Source organism: Cadophora gregata, assembly GCF_030347475.1.
Source record: "Cadophora gregata isolate MNR1 chromosome Unknown scaffold_9, whole genome shotgun sequence".
Taxonomy (NCBI): Eukaryota; Fungi; Ascomycota; class Leotiomycetes; order Helotiales; family Ploettnerulaceae; genus Cadophora; species Cadophora gregata.
Window position 1 is genome coordinate 871,548 of NW_026695932.1, and position 25,188 is coordinate 896,735.

At 48.4% G+C, this 25,188-nt stretch overlaps 9 protein-coding genes across 11 annotated transcripts; 6 read left to right on the forward strand and 3 right to left on the reverse strand.

The window, feature by feature from the left end:
- Positions 1–139: 139 nt before the first annotated feature.
- On the reverse strand, positions 140–1,440 carry ZRT1 (high-affinity Zn(2+) transporter zrt1; the record flags this gene model as incomplete). Its single annotated transcript, XM_058508271.1, has 3 exons — positions 140–928; positions 977–1,103; positions 1,172–1,440. The coding sequence occupies 3 exons, from the start codon at positions 1,438–1,440 to the stop codon at positions 140–142; spliced, it is 1,185 nt and encodes a 394-aa protein (XP_058355956.1).
- A 3,244-nt stretch (positions 1,441–4,684) lies between these two features.
- Positions 4,685–5,772, forward strand: ONS95_014611 (uncharacterized protein; the record flags this gene model as incomplete). The annotated part of the gene is made up of 3 exons (XM_058508272.1): positions 4,685–5,445; positions 5,497–5,622; positions 5,673–5,772. The coding sequence occupies 3 exons, from the start codon at positions 4,685–4,687 to the stop codon at positions 5,770–5,772; spliced, it is 987 nt and encodes a 328-aa protein (XP_058355957.1).
- A 1,867-nt stretch (positions 5,773–7,639) lies between these two features.
- Positions 7,640–9,109, forward strand: ONS95_014612 (uncharacterized protein; the record flags this gene model as incomplete). The annotated part of the gene is made up of 6 exons (XM_058508273.1): positions 7,640–7,751; positions 7,807–7,960; positions 8,013–8,035; positions 8,082–8,231; positions 8,288–8,543; positions 8,608–9,109. The coding sequence occupies 6 exons, from the start codon at positions 7,640–7,642 to the stop codon at positions 9,107–9,109; spliced, it is 1,197 nt and encodes a 398-aa protein (XP_058355958.1).
- A 474-nt stretch (positions 9,110–9,583) lies between these two features.
- On the forward strand, positions 9,584–12,300 carry ACU9 (Malate synthase, glyoxysomal). Of its 3 annotated transcripts, none has more exons than XM_058508274.1 (4): positions 9,584–9,967; positions 10,028–10,487; positions 10,542–11,751; positions 11,807–12,300. In XM_058508274.1, the coding sequence occupies exons 1-4, from the start codon at positions 9,653–9,655 to the stop codon at positions 11,862–11,864; spliced, it is 2,043 nt and encodes a 680-aa protein (XP_058355959.1). In that variant the 5' UTR covers positions 9,584–9,652; the 3' UTR covers positions 11,865–12,300. The 3 variants fall into 3 exon arrangements, with proteins under 3 accessions (XP_058355959.1, XP_058355960.1, XP_058355961.1); XM_058508275.1 differs by having other exon boundaries at positions 9,584–9,962; XM_058508276.1 differs by having other exon boundaries at positions 9,584–9,962; positions 10,154–10,487.
- Positions 12,301–12,877: 577 nt separating this feature from the next.
- ONS95_014614 (uncharacterized protein) lies at positions 12,878–14,085 on the forward strand (the record flags this gene model as incomplete). The annotated part of the gene is made up of 2 exons (XM_058508277.1): positions 12,878–13,587; positions 13,662–14,085. 2 exons carry the CDS (start codon positions 12,878–12,880, stop codon positions 14,083–14,085), a joined length of 1,134 nt encoding a protein of 377 aa, XP_058355962.1.
- A 770-nt stretch (positions 14,086–14,855) lies between these two features.
- ONS95_014615 (uncharacterized protein) lies at positions 14,856–15,542 on the reverse strand (the record flags this gene model as incomplete). The annotated part of the gene is made up of 1 exon (XM_058508278.1): positions 14,856–15,542. One exon carries the CDS (start codon positions 15,540–15,542, stop codon positions 14,856–14,858), a length of 687 nt encoding a protein of 228 aa, XP_058355963.1.
- A 1,114-nt stretch (positions 15,543–16,656) lies between these two features.
- On the reverse strand, positions 16,657–18,245 carry ONS95_014616 (uncharacterized protein). Its single transcript, XM_058508279.1, has 4 exons — positions 18,127–18,245; positions 17,270–18,046; positions 16,991–17,218; positions 16,657–16,873 (listed from the first exon to the last, which is right to left on the reverse strand). Exons 2-3 carry the CDS (start codon positions 17,761–17,763, stop codon positions 17,113–17,115), a joined length of 600 nt encoding a protein of 199 aa, XP_058355964.1. The 5' UTR covers positions 17,764–18,046; positions 18,127–18,245; the 3' UTR covers positions 16,657–16,873; positions 16,991–17,112.
- A 1,003-nt stretch (positions 18,246–19,248) lies between these two features.
- On the forward strand, positions 19,249–21,548 carry ONS95_014617 (uncharacterized protein; the record flags this gene model as incomplete). Its single annotated transcript, XM_058508280.1, has 1 exon — positions 19,249–21,548. The coding sequence occupies one exon, from the start codon at positions 19,249–19,251 to the stop codon at positions 21,418–21,420; it is 2,172 nt and encodes a 723-aa protein (XP_058355965.1). The 3' UTR covers positions 21,421–21,548.
- A 1,593-nt stretch (positions 21,549–23,141) lies between these two features.
- Positions 23,142–25,090, forward strand: FUM1 (fumarase fum1). Its single transcript, XM_058508281.1, has 3 exons — positions 23,142–23,768; positions 23,820–24,843; positions 24,895–25,090. Exons 1-3 carry the CDS (start codon positions 23,303–23,305, stop codon positions 25,085–25,087), a joined length of 1,683 nt encoding a protein of 560 aa, XP_058355966.1. The 5' UTR covers positions 23,142–23,302; the 3' UTR covers positions 25,088–25,090.
- Positions 25,091–25,188: the final 98 nt, after the last annotated feature.

Genomic DNA, 25,188 nt, shown 5'->3' on the forward strand with positions numbered 1-25,188 from the left:
TTTCATTATGACCCTTTTTGGCTTTTTCCTCCAGTTCCTATTCTACCACTTGGAGTTCATATTCCCATTCCATTACCATTCTATGTATCATCAACCCACCCCTCCATTGCAAGCACAAAAAGATGAATGACTGACCAGCCTAGGCCCACTTCCCAAGCAATGCCATCAAAGCCGTGCCAAGCAAGACACAGCAAATCATAAACGTCAGTCTCTTCGAGCTCCGGGACAACTCAGGATTAAACAAGAAATCCCTAGCAAGCAATTCCACCAACCCAGTGTAGATCAAGATACCAGCTGAGATCGCATCCAGCACACCACTGATGATATTCGCCGTTGTGCTCCCAGCATTATACGTATTGCGAACTCCCAATCCAATAGCAATAGCAATTGGGGTAGTGAGACCATATACTGTACAGAGGAACCAAGGGAGCCAGTGCAGTCGCTTGGGGAAAGGAATAGCCGACATTCTCGCACCGATTCCCAGGCCCTCGAATGACTGATGGAAGACTAGAACGGGGTACAAAGTGCTAAATTCTGAGCCAGTAGTTCCGAGATTGAGACCAATGATGACAGAGTGAAAGATTACACCGAACTCGAGAATGAGGAACGCAGCGATTTGTTGACGGAAGGAGCGCTCGATGACTTCATTGACGGACGGTGCGGGAGAGGCTTTCTCAGAATCGTCGAAATCCTTCTTGGGGAGGTCCTTCTGCGCTTGTGCTGCTGCGATTTGGTCGTGGAAGTTCTCGTCTTGGTCGCCGGAGTGGAGTTGGTTGTGTGTAATGGATTGCGTACGAGGGTGCGCTGCATTGGTCGTATGGACGTGTGTTCCTCCTTCAGTTTGGCCAGGTCGATCGGTGATAACGCTCTCGATGGCGGGACCGTGTGCAAAGCCGTATTTGTGATCGACGTATTGCTCTGCGCCGAACTGGCTAAAAGTAAGTAAGGATCTCAAGGACATGATACGTTAACATACATCCATCAGGAAGATAAGCATGATTGATGTCAGGACAATACCAGGGCACCAGGCGTAGTCGGCCCAATGTCCAGTCATTCCAACACAAGTATTTGGACCTATCTCTGCATATGCTGGGTCAAGGAGACTATCTCCCATTAGCTCGCGTACCGTAAACAAGAACAGTTTGTAGGCGAGGACTGCAGGGATACTTACTGAATGAAAGCTGTTGCGATGATAACACCAGCACCAAAGTATCGAGCGAACAGGTATACATAGATGTTGATCCGTAGCCATTTGACGCGTGCTGCGAGGACTGGGAAGAAGGTCGCTGCAGATGAAACTATCAGAATCACGAAAAGAGCTGAAACTCGAGCTCCGATGCGACCATCGTAATCATTCTCTCCTCGTTGCAAGTAGCAGATAATCTGAGTTGGGTCAGCCTCGTCGAGATTGACACTAGCTGGATCGAAAGAGGCCGACATATCTGCTGTGTCGAGTTCCGCTTGATGAGTTCTTGTGAAATCGAAGGGATCGCTTCACGTAAGAACGAGAGTTCGAAGGAAGGGAGCCAACTCCTCTTTATCTGAAAAGCGTCTCCGAAGCACGGCAGGCTGACAAGGATATATATCTCTACTAGAGGGATCAAACAGACCAATCCTGAGAAAAGAATGTCAGATTGTTCGGTCACGGCGCCGCCGTTCGCAATTGGGGGCAGTGGTGGGTACGACAGACACCTTGATGGTCGCGCTAGAGCGAGTTTCTTCTTCAACTTCCACAGTCCCAGGACGGGACTTAGAACAAATCATCCCGACCAGCGAGACTTGCTTTTGCTCATTCCATCACATGGCCGTGTGATGGATGATTTTCAGCTCGAGTAAAGGCTAAGAGGGAGATTCCATCGTTGGCAAATGGCAGTCAAGTGTGTGGTGTGACAGCCGGCTCAAGCTGCATGTCATAGGTTGCACACGTACAACACTGACAAGCAGCAAGCCAGAAAGGTTTTAAAGTCTCTATGGTAGTACTGGAAAGTCTCGGCAGGTCAACTAAGATTTCCTTCCGATGCTTATTCCATGCTGCCGCGCCGCTATGTCTGCATTAATTCCTTGTCGGGCCTTCCGTTCGCGCCATCAAGCATTTCTGGATCAATACCATCAAGGTGTTTTCCCACACCTTCCAAACACATCGCCAATTTCCGACAGCGTTTGAGGGACTAAGCAATCCGGTGCGATGGGAATGGGAACCTCATAGAATGGGACAAAGTAAGGACCCGAAATACCCGCTGACGTGACGAGCACGTTTCTTGGTCGCGCAGGCATGCATTGCATTAGTCGTTGTGGTACCCATCCTGTGGATGGAGTACAAATGTACCACCCAGGTACTTTGGATGGTGCATGGCTTCAGCCTCAGCCTTCCTTAAATGTCTTGTGGCATGAACAAAAGGACCCATCCCCTCCAAATATTTGCTCGTGAGCGTCCTGGGTTGATGGGATTGGCGCGGTTCATCGTCCCAGACTTCTCCAAATCATCAAGCCTGTGAGCCTCACTATGGCGAGGAACTTGCTCAGTCGCGTGTCTAGTGGATCCATCAAAAGTCTGACCTCGACATATCAGATAGTAGACGCATTTTCTCTCCTACCGCGGATACGGTAAGACAGCAGCCATCCTCATTCGAAGAGTTAAATGCTCACATGATGTTGTGAGAATAGGTACCGCAGGCCAGGCGAATGTCGTGACCGCATAACAGTACAACGGCGAAGGAGGCTCAGAGCTCGATCATCCTTTGCCTTCAGCGTAAGTTTGCCGCAGAGGAAAGCTGGAGTGTCTTGCCGATCTGCTGTGTCAATGGCCATTTTTGGCCAGCAAGAGTCAGATCAAAGCTTCGCAGACACCTGAATAATAGTCTTGTTGTGTATAAAAGATTGTCTGCATTCATTATGGTATTAACAAGGAGGGGCACATGAAAGCGACACAGACTTACTTCAATCTCGGGCATCGCATTCGAGGTACCCCCAACTCCAATATAAACTCAAAGAGCCAAATGTCGAGTGGAAGAAATTAAACGATAAGCTTGTGCAAGTTGTAGCATTGTGGATTCGCTTGCAACAGATTTCTCGAACCCTGCCGTCGCCTTTGCTCTCTCCACCCGCACATCGACAGAGATTCACACATACTCAAGCTCTCTGTGCGACTCTGAGGATCTGCAGAAGGATTGCCCTTTATCTCCACTATCACCGAGAATCTATTGAGCTGTCCAACTCTCAACTCTAGAGAAGGTGAGACGAGACTGGTGACAGCCTCGAGACCGAAGCTGTGTTTACATCGACTCGATCCAGAAAGACGGAAAGGCTTCGGTAAAGTAACGCTGTCGAGTTCGTAACAAATAGCCACAGGTGGAACGAGGAACACCTGAAGTGAGAAGCTTTCAGTGATTAGATGGTGGCTGCTAGCTTTGTCGGTAAGTTTCTGGTGAAGTGCAAGATAGAACCAAAGATCTGGGCCTAGAATACAGGAGTCGATACGCCAGCATGGCAAGCTTTAAACTGCTAGGTGCCCTTCGGAGCGCCCTTTAGAGAGCATGATGGCAGCAATTCTCAGTGATGATACTAGCGCAGCGCAGACAGCATACTTTAAACTGAATTGAAACTGCCATAATGTAGCGACACGACAACAGAACGCTAGGCAAGCAGCTTCGAGAGTAAGTGAAGATAGCTATCGCAGCTACAACATCTTGATATAAGTTTGATGGGTCTAGAAACCACAAATAGACTTTGCTTTGTTTTTCGCTCAACATAGGAACACTCATAAATACAGAACTCAAAACCGAGCCCACTAGGAAATGATTCAGTCCACAGATGATCCAGGCAGACGTCAACTGATCAGGACCTGAAGTAAATAAAAACAATGGAATATGTTAAAACTTCCGAAGAGGATGTTTAATGGAAAGCATTACAGTAACAAAGAAGATCAGAGAAGCTGGATGGGAAAACCACAGGACGGACTGGCGATTCACCATATACAAAACTCCGGCAAGCGATGGGAGAATGATAGCTGTGCAATGAAATGGATCATAAGTTGACCATGAATTCGTAGAAGGCTTGTCATGTATCAAGAATGGTGTCTTTCAACAAAGAGACGCTGAAAGGCAGGTCAACAAATCGGTGGGGCGTCCAGCAGTAGAGTAGGTAGATCAGGTCCTAGCGTTATCTACTAGGCGGGAGATAGCTGATCCCAGATAGGGGTAGCGAGTGCCTCGCTCCCTGCGATCCCAAGCTTTCCGGCTATCTTCGAGTCTGGACCCATTCTAGACTGGCAAGCTCGAAATACTGTCCACGTTCTCCCCAGCGCCTTTATTTAGGGTCCCAAAGAAACGGGATACTTGAACACGACTAAGAAATGCAACCTTTCGGAAGTAGGATGTTGCAGAGCCAGCTCCTCCAAGGTGCATTGATGTGGCTTCTCTCAGCTGAGTAAATGACCACGCCGTACGCCCAGAAAATACCAATATCGGTATCAAACGCCACAATATCCCAACCTGGAGGTTGGAAGACATCCCTGCTGTAAGGCAGTGGTACTTCCCGTCATCTTTTCCTCCGACGGCGTACTTTTTCTCGTCCAAATATATCTTCTAGCTTTTGATCTCCTTCTTCAACTACACTCTTTTGCCCACTGATTGAACTGCCAGCAATGCATTTGTACTGACCTGCTTCCCTTTCTGCACGGCAGAGAATGGCTCTCGCGCTCCCCTCTCTCTCCGTCCTCAACAACCCCCAGACGAAGAAATGGCTGTACCCTACGTTGTGGTTCATACTCGTGGTGTGGTTCCTCAGTTCCACCGTCCATAAGACCGGTCACTACCATGGAGCACCCACTCGGCTCCTCACGAACTCCTCGCTGTCAAACATCGTACACGATCTCTCACACTCGGACTCCTCAGGATCCGTATCGAATGGCGGAAACCAGCCGGGCGTCACTGCCAATGCGAGCACGAGTATCAAGTCTGCGGTCATAATCGAGACGCGGAGATCGGCTGCCATCATCCCTCTTGTGCTACATTTCAGTGCTGTATTGGGTCCCGATTGGCCTGTTATCATATATACCTCTGCGGAGAATTTTGGGTCTTTTACTACATCACAAGCCTTGCTGCGGCATCAGAAAAGCGGGAGAGTGGTTATCCGGTCCTTGCCTGAGGGGCTGTTCTTCCCGAACTGGGACTCGGTGTCAAATTTTTTGACCACTCCGTGGTTGTGGAATGATCTTGCGCCGGCAGACCATGTTCTTATTTTCCAGAGTGACAGTGTACTGTGCACGAACAGCGTGAGGAGCGTGGAAGATTTCTTTGAATATGACTATGTGGGTGCGCCCATTGCACCTGAGCTGGGAGTTGGATACAATGGAGGGTTGAGCTTAAGGAAGAGAACTACAATGTTGAGAGTTCTGGAAGAGTTCCAGTGGGGTGGAGGTCCTGAAGATCAGTGGTATTTTGCCAGGTATGCAAATCTCAGTATTGAAGAAGACGAACAACTCGCTGACTTGCATAGAATGGCTGAGCTTAGAACAGCTGATGAAGAGAGTGGAATAGAAAACGGTATTCGGTTACCAAGTATGGAAACGGCGAGAACGTTTGCTGTAGAGACGATAGACTACCCGACGCCGCTGGGACTACAGTGAGTTTGTGCGAAAACCTACCTTGCGGCATCGTACTGACATCCTTTAGTCAACCCACGAGGTTTATAGCTGCACATGATCATATGATACCCTTGGACGACTGGTGTCCGGAATATAAATTGGCGCGAACAGATCGGATTAATGAGTAGAATAATGGGAAATAGACAGATATTGGACAAAAAATAACAACGAAATCAAACAACGACCGTGGGGCTCGATCGGGATGACAGCCGTTCGATAGTGACGAACACTGGGGATCACAGGAAGTCGCAGTGAGCGAGAGAGATTTGAAATGCCGTCCCAAGAATAGACTCCCCGAGTCAGAATAGCAGTCTTGTAATCATGATCGGATTTGGAGATCGGCTTGTTGTAGGAACTCATCGGAGCAAAACTTCCCTTTCATCGGCGATTAGGTTACGATGTGGAGAGTACGACAGTGTTCGCCCATGGCGTGGTGGCCAAAAGAGAGAAATAAAAATTCCGGACTGTACCATCATCCGTCATGACAGAGCTCCTCTTCAATCAACCTTGCCAGTCGAGAAGCTTTTGAGTCTGTCGAGTAATATCATAGTTCAATATGCCAAATCGTGACCATTAAAGTTTGGAAGGAGCCATTCATCCGTCGTCGGATTCGCCACACAAGATTTGGCGTGAAACGACACCTGGAGATAGTTCCATATCACAGCCATCAAATTGGAAACGAGTCGTGTCTGCAAGTTCTTGGCTTCTTGGATAGGCTGTCTAACTTGGAGGCGTTGAGCTTCTTGATTCTTATGCCTATTTCCTGCGGAGCTTTTATTCCTCTCCTTCCTTTGAACCACCATGTTATTTTTCCTCACTAGGCGCTCTTACAAGGGAATCCCATACCTTCTGCAGCGGATTTCTTCTCTATCCTATTTGTCTAATAATAAGCTTGGTATGCTTCAGCTGATCCGATTTTGCCTTTCATTGCGCAGAACCGAATGTTCTCGTGAAGCCGAGCTTTTCGATGCTGCAGTGCTCAGATCTCGTCCAAGTGTACATAAAAGCTTCTGCACAGTTGAAAGTCACAGCTGTGTTCACCACATCAAACGAGATACCGAGAACTATAACTTTGTCAGCGAACATGCCTCGGCTGGTGGCGTTGGGCCATCGTACGGCTTTGCTTTTGGAGTATCTATATTTCCCCACTTAAGCTTTGAATGGCAACATTTTCATCCGTTCGTGTGTATGTTTACCGCTCTGAAACCACTTACAACTCTATAGACTTGCTCATGGTGCTAGACATTCGCAGCCGTTTTCAAAGATAGTAGTTCTCGAAGACATTCTCTCGTTCTGCGGGAGGACGCATCCACCTCCATGGTTTTCAGGCCTAGCAACCCACAAAGGATACCTCCATGATCTTCAGCAGTCCATAATTCTCGCAAACCCCTTTCCTGGTTGCTCCAAAATTGATCGCCATTCCCGATTGCATTGGCAAGCTTGCGGCTCTTTTGCGGGGGGTTCCCTTCGAGTAGTCTAGGCTTATCCTAGCGTGATTAAGCCTTCAACATTTGCTGCGAATTGCAAAATCGGTCCTGCACCCCTGAAATCTACTTACTAGTATCGTTGTCCGACGCTTAGGTCATTTGACTGGTCTTCGATTTTCTCTTCTTGGCCGACGAAGTTTCGCGAAGCCCTTGAAACTAAACTCTAAAAACACAGGTATTTGGATGATGCTTGAAAATCTCCGACAGAGCATCAAGGCTCAAGGATTAAGGAACGCCTCCCATAGGCTATGATGACCCTCTTTCTACTCGCCGTGATACAAGAAGCGAACTGACTCGCCGAACAACATGGAAATTGCCTCCAGCGAGGTATTCTCAGATGCATACAAAGGTGATAGCCACGGACGGCTTGATTCATCTGGTCATCCAGTCTCACTTCTGCTTCTGATTCTGTCTAAACCACGCTGAGACTTATTGACTCTGTCTTGATGTTACAACACTGGATTCTCAATCTTCCTCTTCTCCTCTCCATCGAGCCTGATCAATCGACATGATCACTCTACTTCCCGATGATTTCAAGCCGCTCGTTGTCACTCAGTCTGATCTGGTCATTGCATCTATTGCTTGGGGGTTCACTCTTGGTTTTGGTTTTCTCACCACATGTAAGGAGATATTGAGCCGTAGGTGTATGCTAGATGGTTCTAATGGTACTGGTAGGGACTGCCATCAAGCAGACGTCCGAGGTGGGTCGACAATATGGATATTCCAGAGTTCATTCGCCGTATATTGTCATGATATGGCTGGAGATCCTCGTCTGTATGGTATTCTGCATTATATGTTGGCTCCATTTAAACGGCAATATTCCACCAAGGTATGATCTTCAGGAATAGCTATCCAGATGAGTCTTCTCTGACATTTAAAAGCTTTGCTTTCTTCTTCGTTATTCGTAAGTAACATACAAAGTATCAGCATCAGCAGCCTAACAAGCTCAGTGACGACATGGGCACTCCAAGTGCAGTTCCTGCTCCAGATCATCATCAACCGAGTCGCTATTCTTCTCACAGATAAGACGAAGGCAATGAAAATCAAGATTGCAGTTGCAGTATTAATTACTGCTATCAACATATCTGTTTACTGCATATGTAAGCTCGCTTGGGTTCTGATGGCCAGAAAGGAAAGCTAATAGTATATGCTCCAGGGATCCCAGCTCGACTGCAGATTTCGGAAAGGTACATCAATATCAACGAGATTTGGGATCGATGTGAGAAGTGTATCTATTTACTCGTTGATGGGGCACTGAACTATTATTTTATCCGCATTGTGAAGTCCAGGTTGGTGCATCAAGGCTTGATCAAGTATGATCGACTGGTGCATTTCAATCAAGGCATCGTCGTTCTCTCTCTCAGCATGGACTGTCTCATCATCGGAACAATGAGCCTCAACAATGGGTTTGTGTAAGTGTTTTCGGAAATACTTCCTCAAGCCGTGTATCTCAGCACTAATCGACTGATCGAACAGATACATGCAGTTCCACCCTGTCGCATATATGGTCAAACTCAACATTGAAATGTCGATGGCCGAGATGATTGTCAGGATAGCCTCGGATAAGGAGAACCTGAATGTAATGGGCCATCATCACAACAGCGTCGCTACTTCACTTACGAAGACATTCGGAACGTCGAAGGATGTCAACTGGAAGATGGATTCTTGTGCAACCGGAGCATCCGCGAAAATGGGAGACATAACCTTTAACGCAAAACGAGAAGTGCATGTCGTCGTCGAGCGGCGGAAAAGCGTGGGAAGTTCAAGCACAGAAGCAAGCCTGTCGAGGAAAACCTGGGATGACAGAAATTACGAGGAGGGCCAGGAGGATCTATTTCCGCTAAAGGAACAGGATTCAAGCAAGAAGTTCATGATGCAGGGAGCCAGTAATAACATTACGGGCATTGAGAGAGCGGGAGGGATGGGCATGACGGTCAAGATCTGGGGACCGCCGGAGACGAAAGAATTTTATCCTTGAGAACAAACTGCATTGCATCAGCCTGTACATTTACTAGAGATGGGTATTAAATAGCCAAGCCACGGGCACTATAATATGAGTCGGGAGAGGTTCATTCCAACTGTTGAACCTATCCAGATTTTGACTGAACAAGCAAGTGAACAAACGCACGCCAATGCTCAACTCAGCGCAGCTCATGAGCGTGATGGGAGGGCAAGGGCTCATCATGACCAAAACCAACAAGCATACTTCGACCGATTGATGCCTGGGTTATCTGAATGACGAAAAGCGGCGAGCTGAAAATTCAGATTCTGATAGAACCAGAAGAAGTGACAGTTTATGCGTTTTTCTCCGCAGTATCGACATTCAGAGAGCACAGCGGAGGGGAAGTAGGATCGGAAATAGGATCGGATAAAGCGGAGTTGCCTCGGCTGGTCTGTCTCGCGGGCATTGTCGCTTCGGATAGAGGCGGTGGGCAAGGGGTTTTGCGGGCAGAGGGAGCTTGCCGAGGCTCGATTACATATCGATGCAGAAGTCAATATCATCATTTTCGCTTGATAACACATGCAAGAGTGTAGGAGACAAAACAGTACATCCTACTGCTGGTATCTCATTTCCTCAACACCAAACACTCGCAATCTTTGGGAATTACCACCTCATCACGATTCAATTGGAAGATCAACAACGTCATTCGGTGACAATCCCCAGACTTTGAACGGCAATAATAGAGCGGCACCAAATTGCAACGCCATTGCTGGGGTTCCCCACATTCACAAGCTTCGCTCTCACCAAACCCTGCATTCCCCTCCACCCGGAGCCCGTGCTGCTCTATCCGCTCTTCTGCACTCTGCCCCGGTAGCTCCTCATTGCCGTGGTAAGGTATTTTTGAAGCTCCCCTCCCCTCCAATGATGTAGCAGTCCCATCTGACGTATGAAAAGCATATAGCTCGCCGTGCTCGCCCTTCTTCTCCCAATCCTCATAGCTTCTCATTTTCGGAACAAAGCACATTTCTGCGAACCACTAAATATATACACACAATGGCTACCACTGAATCTATTCTCCAGGGCGTAAACGTCGCTGGCACAATTAACGACTTTAACGGCAAGATCCTCAGCAAAGACGCCCTTGCATTCCTCGCACTCCTCCACAGATCCTTCAACGGCACACGAAAGGAGCTGCTCCAGAGGCGTGTGATCAGACAAGCAGAGCTTGACAAAGGCTCTCTTCCAGATTTCCTCCCAGAAACTAGACATATCCGCGAGAACGATGCGTGGAGGGGTGCAAAGCCTGCACCAGGTCTCGTTGACCGGCGAGTGGAGATCACAGGCCCAACGGACCGCAAAATGGTTGTAAATGCTTTGAACTCGAATGTCTGGACATATATGGCAGATTTTGAAGGTATGCATTTCGAGTATTTGTCGCATGAGTATGCACTGACTTGAATTTGAACAGATTCGAGCGCCCCCACCTGGGACAATATGGTCAATGGTCAAGTCAACCTGTACGATGCCATCCGCAGGCAAGTCGATTTCAAACAAGGAGAGAAACAATACAAGCTACGAACCGACCGCACACTCCCAACACTCATTGTCCGTCCTCGAGGCTGGCACCTGGACGAGAAACACTTGACTGTTGATGGCGAACCCATCTCTGGCAGTCTTTTCGATTTCGGTCTCTACTTCTTCCACAATGCAAAGGAGCTCATCAAGCGGGGATTTGGACCATACTTTTACCTCCCAAAGATGGAGTCCCATCTCGAGGCTCGTCTCTGGAACGACGTTTTCAACCTTGCTCAGGATTTCGTCGCTATCCCCCGCGGCACAATTAGAGGCACGGTATTGATTGAGACCATTCTCGCTGCGTTCGAGATGGACGAGATCATTTACGAGCTCCGCGACCACTCCTCGGGTTTGAACTGCGGAAGATGGGATTATATCTTTAGCGTGATCAAGAAGTTCCGCCAGAACTCCAACTTTGTCCTCCCCGACAGATCAGCCGTCACCATGACGGTCCCATTCATGGACGCTTATGTCAAACTTCTCATCCAGACCTGCCACAGACGTCAAGTCCACGCCATGGGCGGCATGGCCGCTCAGATCCCCATCAAGGACGACAAGGCTGCGAACGACAAGGCCATGGAAGGTGTTTACGCTGACAAGCTCCGTGAAGTCAAGGCTGGCCATGACGGAACCTGGGTTGCTCACCCAGCGCTCGCTGCCATTGCATCGGAAGTGTTCAACAAGCACATGCCAACTCCCAATCAAATGTTCGTCCGCCGTGAAGACGTCAAGATCGGCCAGAACGACCTCCTGAACATGAACGTCCCAGGCAAGATCACCGAGGACGGTATCCGCAAGAACTTGAATATCGGTTTAGGATACATGGAGGGATGGCTCCGTGGCGTCGGCTGTGTTCCTATCAACTACTTGATGGAGGATGCTGCTACCGCTGAAGTGAGTCGCAGTCAGCTGTGGCAATGGGTGAAGCACGGTGTGAATACTGCTGAGGGCAAGAAGGTCGACAAGTCGTACGCACTGAAGCTGTTGAAGGAGCAGGCGGATGAGTTGGCCTCGAAGGGTCAGAAGGGTAACAAGTACCACTTGGCTGCTCAGTACTTCTCTGGGCAGGTCACTGGGGAGGATTATGCCGATTTCTTGACTTCGTAAGTCTATACTACATACACCTCATACTCGGAACTTACTAACGAAATTTTATAGATTGCTGTACAACGAGATCACCAGTGTAGGAAGCGCATCACCAGCATCGAAGTTGTAAATATATATCTTTTTCTATATCTCTAAAGCGAAAATGGTTAGCTTTTTTGAAGCTCTATGTATGAATTATATTATCAAATGGATCTCAAGTTTTTAAAAGGACTTTAATCGCGAATTTGCATGCAGGGAGTTTGAGACCTGGTGAAATCTGCAAGGCATTCAAAACTCCATACAAAGAAGTTCACCCTCTTTCACTTCACCGTAACAGGACGGTTCTCAGCTCGTGTTCGGTCTCGCTTAGGCGCCACGCCACTCTTTCAGGGGTACCTCCGTACTGTACATTGTTTGATGTATTCGGTAGAGTTGCATTCTGTGTTTGCTGACGCGAAGCGTTCAAATCACTTTAGAGTTGAAAGAGCACTACTGTAGGTATGGTGTTTTTGTCCAAGTCAAAGTCATTGATTAAGCAGCTGAATTAGAAGCCAGCCAGATTTTTCTCTAACTACCCTAATCCATTAAGCCTCTCAGCCTTGCCGCCCACTTACAGTAGTCTCGCTTCCAATAGCGCAACCCCTTTTCCACGTTGCCGCCCAGGCCCAATTTCCCCCTCGTGTTTTTCAACCTCATGCCACCAAAAGCAAAACTGTCAGCCAGTCAGCCACAGGCCCACAGCCAACTTGGCTGGCCGCATCTGCACTGACAATCGCCCCGAAATGGACAAGTTTATGTACCTTTCTGGCACTATCTGCCCCCCACTAGGGTCCAGGTAGGCACTGGGTCAGCCTTCCTTCGCTGGTAGGGGTCTAGATTTCGTTGGATATGGCGAGGCAAGTATTCTGTGACAACCTCTTTTCGAGCATCGTCTTCTTCGCATTTTGGCTTTCTGCTGCAAGTCCTTTATGGTCTTCAGACACGTCTCTCATTTAGTAATATACTTCGTATCTATGTCGTTCTAAGTACCGGAGTATTCTTCGTATCTTGTTCATTTGATTTTTGTGTATCGTTTGGATTTGCTGCGAACGAGCGAGCGCGCGAACGAAAGCCCCCCTGCGACGATAGAATATAGAGTCAGCCATGTTTTCCGATTTCAGTGCCGAACAGGCTCTCAAAAGCATCCAGCAGATACAATGGAAGCACATCCTAATCTTCACCATCTGCCTTATGGGCCTCCACTTCATCCTCTTCGAAGAAACACCCTCCGACCTCAGCGCATCCACTCCGCCTCAAGCAGCATCGCCAGCATCTCCCTCCCCACCAGCACAACAAAAGGCCAAACCAAAACCCAAACCACTTCCCGTGGTCGATGTCTCAGACGCAGAGAAACCTCACGTCGACAACACACCTCCGTTCCTAGTGGCGCAGCCAGCGGACGGCAATATCGACAGACCATACGATAGCATTCCCATCGCGGAACCGATCGCAGTATGCATGTCCGTGAAAGACCAAGCCGTCGATATGATCGAGTTCTTGGTACATCACTATCACAATATGGGGATCCGGCGTTTCTATATCATGGATGATGGATCCGATCCACCGCTGTCGAGTTTCCAGTATCCTGGAATTCCCCGGACGGCTTTGACGTTCACGTACCAGGAGCGCGAGAGTAGAGATGGATACATGCAGTTGACGTTCTATACGTGGTGTATAGAGAGGTATAGGGAGCGTCACACATGGATGGCATTTTTGGATGGTGATGAATTTTTGGAGACGCCTGGGCCGGAGACATTGGGGGAGATCCTCAAGACATTTGAGGAGGATGATAGTGTGGGAGCGTTAGGGATTAAGTGAGTATACCTATCGTCAACCTCTGAATAATGCCAACTATGGCTCGTGCAAGATGAGTGCTAATCGTCCCCAGCTGGCGAATGCACAGTTCCTCCGGTCTGATAGCACGTCCTGAGTCTGTCCGCAAAGCATTCACAACTTGTATCTACGACGACCTCGAACACAATGGCGACAGCTCCGCCAACAGCCACATCAAATCCATCGTCAAGATGTCGCACGCGGGACCGCCCATGAACCCGCATAAGTTCGAGACGTCGCCCGGCTCGCACACCGTGGGCGAGAATGGGGATGTGATTGAGTCTGATGCCTGGAGAAGGCCAATTACGAGGACGAGGATTGGCCTACACCATTATGCGGTGAAAAGTAGGCAGGAGTTTGAGGCGAAGATGGAGAGGGGGAATGGGATGACTGATCCAAAGGGAGAGTCCTTTTGGAATGAGATCGAGAATGGGAATCCGCATGTAAATTGTAGTGAGATGGCAGCTTATGAGCCGTAGGCAATGGAATTGCTTTGATCAAGTGGTAGGTCCAATGTTGTGTTTGGTTTGGCTCTTGAGGTAAGTGCTCATATTGGACACCGCGCAATACAGTCTGACCTACCCAGGCAGCTTCAAGTGATGTATTCAGGTGCCAGGATACCTCTACCTATGATTTAACCCAGTACGTGAGGTTGGGCAGTTGTGGGGGCTCAAAGGTAGGGGTTGAGCATTCAGGAGACCTCCTTGTTTTCCCTTAACTCGCCAGGTTAAAGAGGTGTTTATACAAGTCCAAAATCAGACATAAGCGAGAGACTCTCCGGCTGAGCAATTCAAGCCCTAGCAGTATGGCAGTCTCCTGAAGAGTTGTCGTCCTTTTTTCTCAAGCTTTTTCGGGTCTTCCTTTAAGAACGAAACCTCAGGAAAGAATCTCTCACCACCATCTGCTCGATCCGCTCGCTAGTGATGAGTAGACATAATATGAGCCTTGGTTACAAGCTATAAGGACTTGAGCTTATATGTGCCACCATTATGGGAGTCTACGAGACTTGTGATTCATCCGATAATTGGTATTTATTGGTTAAATATTGGGTATCTCTTTTATTTGCTTTTCTTCGCCTCGCTTCTCTTGTTTGCGATGTCACTCTACTCAGGTTATCACCTACTATGATATTCATGTCAAAATACAGTAGAAGAATACGAGTATCACTTATCGAAGCTTTGCACAGCAACTCAAAATCATCGAAGTCATATCTCATTACGCCCTTTTCGACATCCATTCTCTTTGATCTCTACAACACGACGGCCCAAGCCGCAGCACCAGCAACAATCAAACCCCCACCCCACGCATTCCCAACACCCCCTGCACTCGCTGCCGACGATGCCGACGCTCCAGGCGCTCCAGACGTCGAACTTGGACTCACCGACTCCGTATTCGTCGAGATGGAATTCGTGACATTCGGATTCCCGCCCATCGGCGCCTCACTCGCCGTCACCCCCGTTGCATTCTTACAAATATCCATCCCCGCCATCATCGCAGTACTACTGAACGTGATGTCCGCACAGTTATACAATCCACCATCAGGATCTCCATTGGTCACAACTTGAATGGTGGCATTCATACCATTCATCATGCCCAGGCTGCTCGGAATGTCCATGCCCGTCATGCAGAAGGCGCCGAGCCCTTGTTCCATGAATGTTGGACGGAGAACAGTGTCGAAAGACGAGCCGGGATCGTTACCGACTCCGATGAGGACTTCAACATTCGCGTCGATGTGGCCCATCTCCAAAGCGATTTGCCCGCCTGTGAGGGGCCATGGTGTGCGTGTGGTAGAGACAGTGTCTTGTCCGCCGCAGGGGAAGGTGCCGAGTTTGTCTTCATCGAAGCCTCGCGCGGCGGGGAAGTTGAGGTTGAAGTGGGCGGTGGTGAGGGAAGTGAGAGCCGCCAGGGCGAGGAGGGTGGAGGATGTTGCAGGCATTTTGATTGTCAGGTGGTGAGAACTCTTGGGTCTGAAGATCTGAAAGAAGAGATGTACAGAAATGATGTTGAGAATAGAAATGCAAGAATGGGAATATGAAAATGTGTATCTGGATCTGTATGAACAGAGAAAGACTCGCTTGCTGCTGCTGCTCCAGGAAAAGCGGAAGTTCGCAAGGGCATATGTACTCACTTTATACAACTACGTCCAGTATACTCTTTCCTCCATGGCCGGCTACACCTCACCGAACCCGGTACGAAAGAGCATATTCCTGCAACAGCCAACTCCTGAATCCGATGCCCGATAAACCGTAGAACTATCGGCAGAACGAAACGCGCCCAACTCAGATTTTTACACAGTACTGTACCTCAAGATGACAATGACTGGTACGACCAAACTTTCGGACGTCATGTTAATCATGCCTCAACAGTCCTAGATCTGGGAGGTTCTAGCGAAGCTTTACTGCAGTACGCTACACGATCTGAAAGCTTGTACTTGTCGTTGGTATCGAGATAGAAAGTATGAGCAAGATGGTGGGGTAGAGATGTGGGTTTGAAGCGAGTGGTTTTTCAGTAGCTTCGGGGAGACGAACGATGGCTCGCGAGGCTCAGCAAAGCAGCGGAGAATTGTAGGGGAAAACTGACCCTCAGATGATAGTCGATCTGAACGAATTTCCGGTAGGGTTTGTGCTGAGAACTTTCTCAAAACTCTGAGTTGGGTTTGTTGGGTTTGGGACGTGCTCGCAAAGTATGGCAGGCTTAACATTTTTTGGACGTGGTGGTGGTTCGGTTAATTGGCAGAGGACTTGTTTCGTTTCAAGAAGTACGAGTACGGGAATGAGTTGAGATGAGAGTTTTGCGAGTCTTGCGAGAGTTTGGCTGGACCAATTCTTGCTTTCGAGACTAAGATGTGGATGGTTGCGATTTGATACATGGACAATTCACTGGTGGCTTGACTGGTTGTTTCTTTCGGATGTAATAGATGCGGAAGTGTATGTTGGTGCTAAGGCGATTTTAAATTGCAAACATGCAATCTGAAATGAACAATTAGGCGACCTAGGCCAAAGAAATGTTCTCATTAGGATAAAAGTTTCGAGCGGCAAACATGAAGCAGTTCGTGAGCGCTTCATAGAACCTTACTCATGAGAGCCTAGATACATGTTGGAAAGAATGTGAATGAGGAGGCATGAGCTCCTGTTTCTTTGAAGACTTCGGATGAAGATAGCCAGTTTGAATCCGCACTAGACGTAGATCATGTAGGGATATCGTGCTTCACTTGACCCCAAAGGGCCTACCATGGTAGTCCCATTGGCTACCATGTGGGTCAAGATGCTGCAATGAAATCTTAGAACTTTGAAAACTGTAAATAAAGATCATTTGAGTGCATGAGCGTAGAAATCTGAAGACTGAATATGGAAGGTAATTTGAGTAAATGAGTGAAAGATGTACGGCTTATCATTAAATTCGATATGTAAGCCACCAGTCTGTAAAGACGGTTTTCCCAACCAGTAGTACCCGCTTCAGTAACCAAACGCCCTGTTCATTCTTCATGATCATTATTTCTGCGGCCCCTAGTGCTCGTTCGTGACGTATCTTCCCAGTGCGAGACTACCCAGGAACGTCCCTCCGAGAACTGACGCGAAGTATCCAACATTCATGGTCATGATCGCCAACATGCTATTCAATAATAAGCCAATGAGTCCAGGGCCTAGCAAGAGAAGCACTTACAGAAGATAGCCAACTCCAACAATCACAGTATCCATTACGGCGCGTACAGGGTCGGTGGTAATCCTCCACGGACGCACAGCCATGCCTCGCTTCCCCACAACCATTACATCCTCCTCGACACCATTCTCCGACAAGACCATACGCTTGCTATCTGAATCTTGCGATATCCTCTCGGATTTCGGGAGCTTCCCAGCAACGGTAACATATCGTCTGTTGAACTCTGCATCTAGCCATGCCCTTTCCTTCCATGCTCTGACTGCCAACAACGAACGGAAGACGGTTGCCAGGATCACTAGGAAGATGCATGTTCCAGCATAGGCGCCGGGGCTGTTTGGCATCCACATTGTCGAGTACAGAGGTGTTGTGGTGCTGGAAAAGAATGTCATGGACATCATGGACATTGACATTGAGCTGCTGCTAGCGGAGCTCGATGTACCCATGTCCATTCCGCCCATATCCATCTCTGCTTCTGCGCCATGGGGATTGGGAGACATCTTGGTGGTGGAGGGAGAATTTGAGTGGAAGATAGAGGTACAGTGGATAGTCTGGAGGGATACACTGGGTGTGCCAATTAATGTAGTGACTCGCAGAGACACTCAGACTAGGTCGCAGCAGATGGGGAGGGTGTACTGTCGATGAAGCTTGGCAGTACTGCACAGAGGGACAGCAGGCGCGTTTAATAAAGGAAAGTGACTGGGGACGTGATGCAGTATTGGAAAGCAGTGAGAAGATATGAGTGGGATATCAAAGGAGGAGCGGTACAAGTAATCTCGCAAGCTAAGATAGTTAGTTAACTTTGACCTCTTGAGCTGCGTCCGGACCGACACGGTGCTGTTTGATGTGAGGCTTAACCTTACCTAGCCTTACCATCGGTTTTGCCCAAGATTTCCAAGCCCGGGGATCTGTTTGGGGCACGCTGCGTCTATCCAGCGCATGAAGAGCCTGGACGTCGACGCCTTGAGAGAGTTTGCGCGAGTTTAAGGAAGGAATAATTACTTGTTCGGGTAAAGCGCAATGCTGCTTTAGATCGGATCACGAAGACATTCGATTGGCCGGAAGACACATCAAATAGTATCTGATCACGTGCAATCGATCCTCATCCCTGGCCGGATGTGTTCTTTCGTCCTTTGAATACTGTTATCATGAAAAGAATTATACTTTTTTTTTGGAGAGAACAGCTTTACAGTCTTACGATCTCATACCACGAATAATCCCCTTTTCTCCACGTCTACATTGACCGACTTTTTCTTGGCGATCTCGATGAGGAATCTCGAGCTTCAGCCAAGCGCTCACTTCCAAATCCTAAACAGCCGCATCCGTGGACAAGAATCCCAGTGACTCGGCATGGGAATTCGCCTTGTGGGCATGAAGTCTTGTCTTAACAACATGCTCGTAGCGGGTCTCGAGTTTTGAACAAACTTCTCATTCAAGAGCGTGGTGCAGATCACTGTTTCTGGTCCAGCCTCAGCCAAACTTTCCAGTGGAATTTCAGACTTGAAACAACTGCCCAATCATGAGCTCACTGTACAGCCTAACGCATGACACTCGTCCACTCTGTTTCTCATGTTTGCGCTCTGTTGCTCCCTTCTCTCTAACTTTCCTACCTGTGGTAGCACTGCTTGATAATGTGTGAGGTCGAGCTTGAGCCAAGCTTGATTGATAACCTTGATACGCGCCCAGATCTTTTCTATTACTGCATTTCATTTTGCCATATCGAATTTCCTATATCGTTGCTGATATCGAGACACACGCCTGGCGCATTATCATTGTACTTTGATGATTGCCATTTCCTCTGATTCCTAATCCCAGGTGGGGTATTTCTGATCATCTTTTATCCACTGTCGACCTCACGACAACTTGAGAATGTCGTCGATAGTTGCTAGGCAACACAATCATGGCTCCGGTGGATTGCGTCTTTCCCAACATTTGTCTTGTACAAGGATGGAGTGGAGATCAAGCGACTGGAGGGAGCAAAAGATATGAAGACATTGAGCGAATTTGTTGAATCATCACTGGAATCTGTTCGGCCAGGATCGCGCCCGGTCGGAGGCCCTGAACTACCGGCAGCAGGAGATAAAACCTCAAAGGAATACCAAGGCCCAAAACCTGCAGACACCAAAGCAACTGGGGCGGCAGCTGCTGCACCTGTGGCTACGACTCCTGTGAAGGCACCTGCTCCATCTGCGAGCGAGGATGTCAAGGAAGAAGAAACAAAGGTCCTTGCTGCGCCCGATGCGCTTTACATGCAACAGATCTTCTGGATATTCATTGGAACTGCCATTGGTGTGACGGTCATTGTGAATGGCCTCAACAAACTCCTCTATCACCAGCGCATATCTGCGGCTCGGGATAATCCCACTGCAGCAAAACCAAAGTCTCTATTTTTCCGGGTCCATGCTACGATTGCAGCGGTTATCAGAGAATATGGCTACTACTCCTTGCCAGTAACCATCCGGAAAACACAAATTTACGTCGCACCTTTAGGCCCGTCAACAATATTGATTGCGTATCTGGTTCTGATCATCGTCTGTTGTTTATACGGTTTCAATACGGAAAATATCCGACAATGGGAAGATGTGGGATACAGGGCAGGATGCATCGCCATAGCACAGCTGCCTCTCATCGTCGTCCTAGCTGCAAAGCGGAACTTCATTGGCTATTTCACTGGCCTTGGTTACGAACGACTGGCCTGGCTCCATCGCTGGATTGCTCGAGCCCTTCTTTTCACAGTCGTGATCCATGCGGGATTCTTTCTATGTGAATGGGGAAAGTACGATTACATAATGATCAAGATCAAAGCAGATTCTATAACGCAGAAAGGCATAGCAGCTGCTGGTGTCTTGGTGTGGATCATCGTATCGTCAGTTGCGCCCATTCGTGGACTGTCCTACGAAGTATTTGTCGTTCAACACATCACATCGTGGCTCGGACTTGTTGCAGCGACCTACATGCATGTTCCAGCGGAGAATCGGATATGGCTTTGGGTGCCCCTTGCATTCTGGGGGTTCGATCGGCTGGTGCGCGCAGTCTATCTCGTCTACAACAATCTGGCTGTCTTTCACCCAAATAGCTCGGGATTTTTGGCCTGCAAAGCTACCTTCGAGCCTTTGGATGACAGCCACACCCGGGTCACCATCTCAAATCCACCTGTCAAATGGGAAGCAGGACAGCATCTCTTCTTAGCTTACCATGTCGTTGCCCCTCTATCATCACACCCGTTCACAATATCTAGCATTCCATCAGATGGCAGAATCGAATTTGTAGTTCGAGCCAAGAAAGGAGCCACCAAGAGGTTCTTCAAATATGCAGAGAAATCATACCCGAGTGGACAAAACTCTACTAGAAACTCGGGAAGATCAGTCTTCATCGATGGGCCGTATTCTCGTATCCGACCATTGAGACAATTTGATAGCGTAGTCTTCATTGCTGGATCTACTGGAGCAACATTCACAGTTCCTCTGATGCGAGATATCGTTCAGCAATGGAAAGGTTTGGGTCAATCCCGCAAAACGCATTTCGACCCTCCTCCCGGTGCTGTTACTAGGTACATCCGTTTCGTCTGGGTAGTTAAGCAAAGCTCTGCCATCAACTGGTTTGCATCTGAACTCGACCGCTCAATTCGTGATGTGGATAATCTAAGACAAGACGGCTACTGCGTCGGTCTTGATATGAGCATCTACGTCACATGTGATCAAGACATGACGAGTGGGCTAGCATCATCCAGAGATTCCTCTAGCTCCCTTGAGGTTGATGAGAAACGCCTCATTACTTCTGAAGTTCGCCGCTACCCATCCGCAGAGTGTCCATGCAGAAAGCTCGTCACGGACGAAAATGCAATTGTACCTGTCTGCGAATGCGACCCAGCGCCCTTCATACGACCTTCCAGTTCTCGCGCCAGCAGCTACTTTTCAGGGAGTAGCGTTGTGGATAATCGCATTGCGATTTTGAGTGGAAGACCAGATGTCAGTGAGATTATTACGGGAACAGCGGAATGTGCGTTGGGAGAGATGGCTGTTGTGGTTTGTGGACCGCAAGGCCTGGTGCAGAGGACTAGGAATACAGCGGCTGCTGTGAGTGATGAAAGGGGTGTGCATAAGGGGACTGGGGCACAGGGAATTTATGTCCACGCGGAAACTTTTGGGTATGCTTGATTACAGGTTGGGTGATGGGTTAGGCAATCCGGCTGGTTGGAGTTCAGGGTTGTGGGAAAGAGGGCCTGGGATAGGCTCTGGCTCATGAGAATGATTTATGACATCTGTACTGTACGTGCTTTAGGAATTGATACTATTCTTGCACCTCGCTTCTATTTTTGTGATTGAAACAAATGATTAATTCACAGCTTATCGCGTTCAACTTTCATCGCCGCTCTAGCATTCACTACCTATGCCAAAAGCAAATCCAATTCTCCTGAGCTTCTCATCAGAGAAGAAGATGATGACCCAAAACAAAACCAAAACAAAGTACTTCTCAAGAATCTAGGCCTCCTCGCTTTCCCCACACTCGCATCGCTTATCGTAACCCCAAGACCCAAAACCCCAAACTCAAACTTCATCCCAACTGTCCCAAGACTCGGCCTCAATCCAATACAGCTTCAGCCCAGAATTGCCCAGAATTACTAAGCGTCAGAACATCAGAGCTCAAACAGTATTTCTCGTCATCTCATCTCATCTCATCGTATTTCGCTTCATCCCAGCTCAACTCTGGTCAACTTGAAAAAACAATTCGAAGGCTTTGACACGAATGAGACTGGCTCTTCAAGCCACATAATCGCGAGAGTGCCAATGCTTGGATGATGTTAAGGTGAGACCATCGTTACAAGATATCCAAGTTTGTTTGGATCACTTGGCTTTGTTTCCCCAGTCCCCCAGATTCTTTGGGTCTGGAGTTTGGGGTAAGTTTAGAATTCTCTTGAGACTGGGGACGTTGGCTGAGTGGGTGGGGTGGTATGAAGAGTTGAAAATAGATGTTGAGATGGAGGGTCTGACTTGGGACTTGGGTCAAGATAGACTTGGGTAGTGTTGTTGGAGATTGAATAGTTTGAAGATTGTTGGGTATCACTGAGCTTGGCAGAAGGCGATATATTTACGGCAAATGCGGTAAGCGGAGACAAGGAAAATGGTAAGAGATGTGGTCAGGTTGTTGACTTGGTGGTAGTGGCTCGCTTAATGATTTGTTGACCTGGAGAGAAAAGCGAAGCATTTATTGGCGATAACCTGTTCATCTCGCTCCCTGAACTCAGGACTTGGGTAAGACCTGGAGACGTAATTCTTATAAACGAATATACATGCTTATTTCGGAAGTTTGCGGACTGGTATGTTTGCAAGGAGAGTCAACGAAAATCACTGTGGGCAGCAGGATAGTCACAAACCCACTTCAGTTGGCTGAACTTCGACAGAAGCTTCAGTGGCTGAGTGTAAAGGAGTCGACTCAAGTGGACCCCAGAATCAACTTACTTCAAGGACGAACGAAACAATATAGAAGATATTGCGTGAGTCAAATTGGGAGTATACGGCTACCTCCAAATTTTGGTGTTTCGTATGCCGGCTAAATCTTCAGCCATGATCGATTCGGAGAAGCTGGACAGAATGCTGCCAGATTGAAAGAATTCATACTTGTACAAATGTAAAATACTTCAACGGCATATGACATAGCAATCGACGTGACATAGGGTTATCTATCAAGGCCGTATAATTGACTGTCCGACTTTGACAGCGTTCGTGAGCCTCCAGATAGATCAACAAGTTGAGGTCCTGCTCAAAACCGCGGAGAATCCCGCGCCGGCTTTTTCCCGCTGCACAATTCAGGTCGGCCCCTGCGCGTCTCCCGTCCCGTGCTCCGGAGCTTGGAACTTTTTTTATATTGAATCTCACGAACACCTCGAAGCATCTCCTCCCATATTATACCTACTCACCTGTCGCTGCACAGACATCCTTCCTCATATTCTCACTCTATAATTGACCGCCTGGCAGGCATCCAATTGGCATTTTTGGATATTTCATTTCTTGATACTTGTCGCAGTCGATTATCGTCACAATGCTTCGATCGGCACGCGGGACCAGCTCCGTCCTCGCAGCGTCAGCTGCTAAACCGCGGGCAGGAGCTTCCCTCAAGTTCTCGTCGAACCCCTCATTCACATTCTCGACTTCCAGATCCACCGCCTCAAATTCTGCACCTCCCAACTGCCGGTCCATATATACCAGCCGTTCCGCCTTATCCTCGACATCCGCTGCAGCAACTCGAACATCTTCACAATCCCTTCAACCCCGCTTCCAAAGAAACTTCCACGCAACCGCATACAGAATGGCTGCTACACGGGCAGAGACAGATGCCTTTGGAGAGGTGCAGGTACCAGCAGACAAGTACTGGGGAGCACAAACGGAACGGTCGTTGGAGAACTTCAAGATCAACCAGCCGCAAGATCGCATGCCCCCTCCAATTGTTAAGGCTTTTGGAATTTTGAAGGGCGCTGCTGCGACCGTCAACATGCAATTTGGACTTGGTACGCTGCTCTGAGACGATGATTTATAACATACGCTTACGATTCCGACAGACCCAAAAATTGGCAAAGCCATTCAAGAAGCCGCTGCTGAGGTGGCCTCCCTCAAGCTCATCGACCACTTCCCTCTCGTCGTCTGGCAAACCGGTTCCGGAACCCAATCGAACATGAACGCCAACGAGGTTATCTCAAATCGTGCCATTGAGATTCTGGGCGGAACTATGGGAAGCAAGAAGCCGGTTCACCCGAACGATCATGTCAACATGAGTGCCTCGTCGAACGACACTTTCCCTACCGTTATGCACATCGCTGCAGTGCTCGAGATTGAGCAGGAGCTTATCCCAGCTATTAAGTCACTCCGTGAAGCCCTCCAAGCCAAGGTTGATGATTTCGAGGCGAAGAAGATTATCAAGATTGGACGTACACATTTGCAGGATGCTACACCATTGACTCTTGCTCAAGAGTTCTCAGGATATGTGGCTCAGCTCGACTTTGGCATCAAGCGAGTGGAATCTTCTCTCCCAGATCTCCGTCTGCTGGCTCAGGGTGGAACTGCCGTCGGCACCGGAATCAACACATACAAGGGTTTCGCAGAGGCAATTGCTACTGAAGTCACCAAGATGACTGGCACCGAGTTCAAGACCGCCCCAAATAAGTTTGAGTCTTTAGCAGCACACGATGCCATCGTGCAAGCCTCAGGCTCTTTGAACACTCTCGCATCCTCTTTGTTCAAGATCGCCCAGGATATCAGATACCTTGGATCTGGACCACGTTGTGGACTTGGAGAGTTGGCTCTTCCAGAAAACGAGCCTGGAAGCAGTATTATGCCTGGAAAGGTCAACCCAACTCAGTGCGAAGCCTTGACTATGGTTTGTGCTCAAGTCATCGGAAACCACACTGCCACTACTATCGGAGGCATGAATGGTCAGTTCGAGTTGAATGTTTTCAAGCCTTTGGTTATCCGAAATCTCCTGCACAGCATCCGTATCCTCACCGATGGAATGAAGAGTTTCGAGAAAAACTTGGTTGCTGGCCTGCAAGCCAACGAGGACAAGATCTCAAACATCATGAAGGAATCGTAAGTCTCCCCTTGCCCCCAAAGTCAGGACTAGTGCTAATAAAACCTCAGCCTGATGCTGGTTACCTGCCTCAACCCAAAGATCGGATACGACATGGCAAGCAAAGTAGCAAAGAATGCTCACAAGAAGGGCTTGACATTGAAGGAGTCAGCAATGGAGCTGAAGGCGCTAAGCGAGGAGGACTTCGACAGACTGGTCCGTCCAGAGCTGATGATTGGTCCTGAAGAGTACAAGAAGAAATAGACGGATTGTTGGATGTGGAGGAATCCTATTGTATAAGCTTTTACATTCGCGCCGCGTTCGCATACCCAAGAACGTTTGTAGATTTTGAAAAAATGAATATA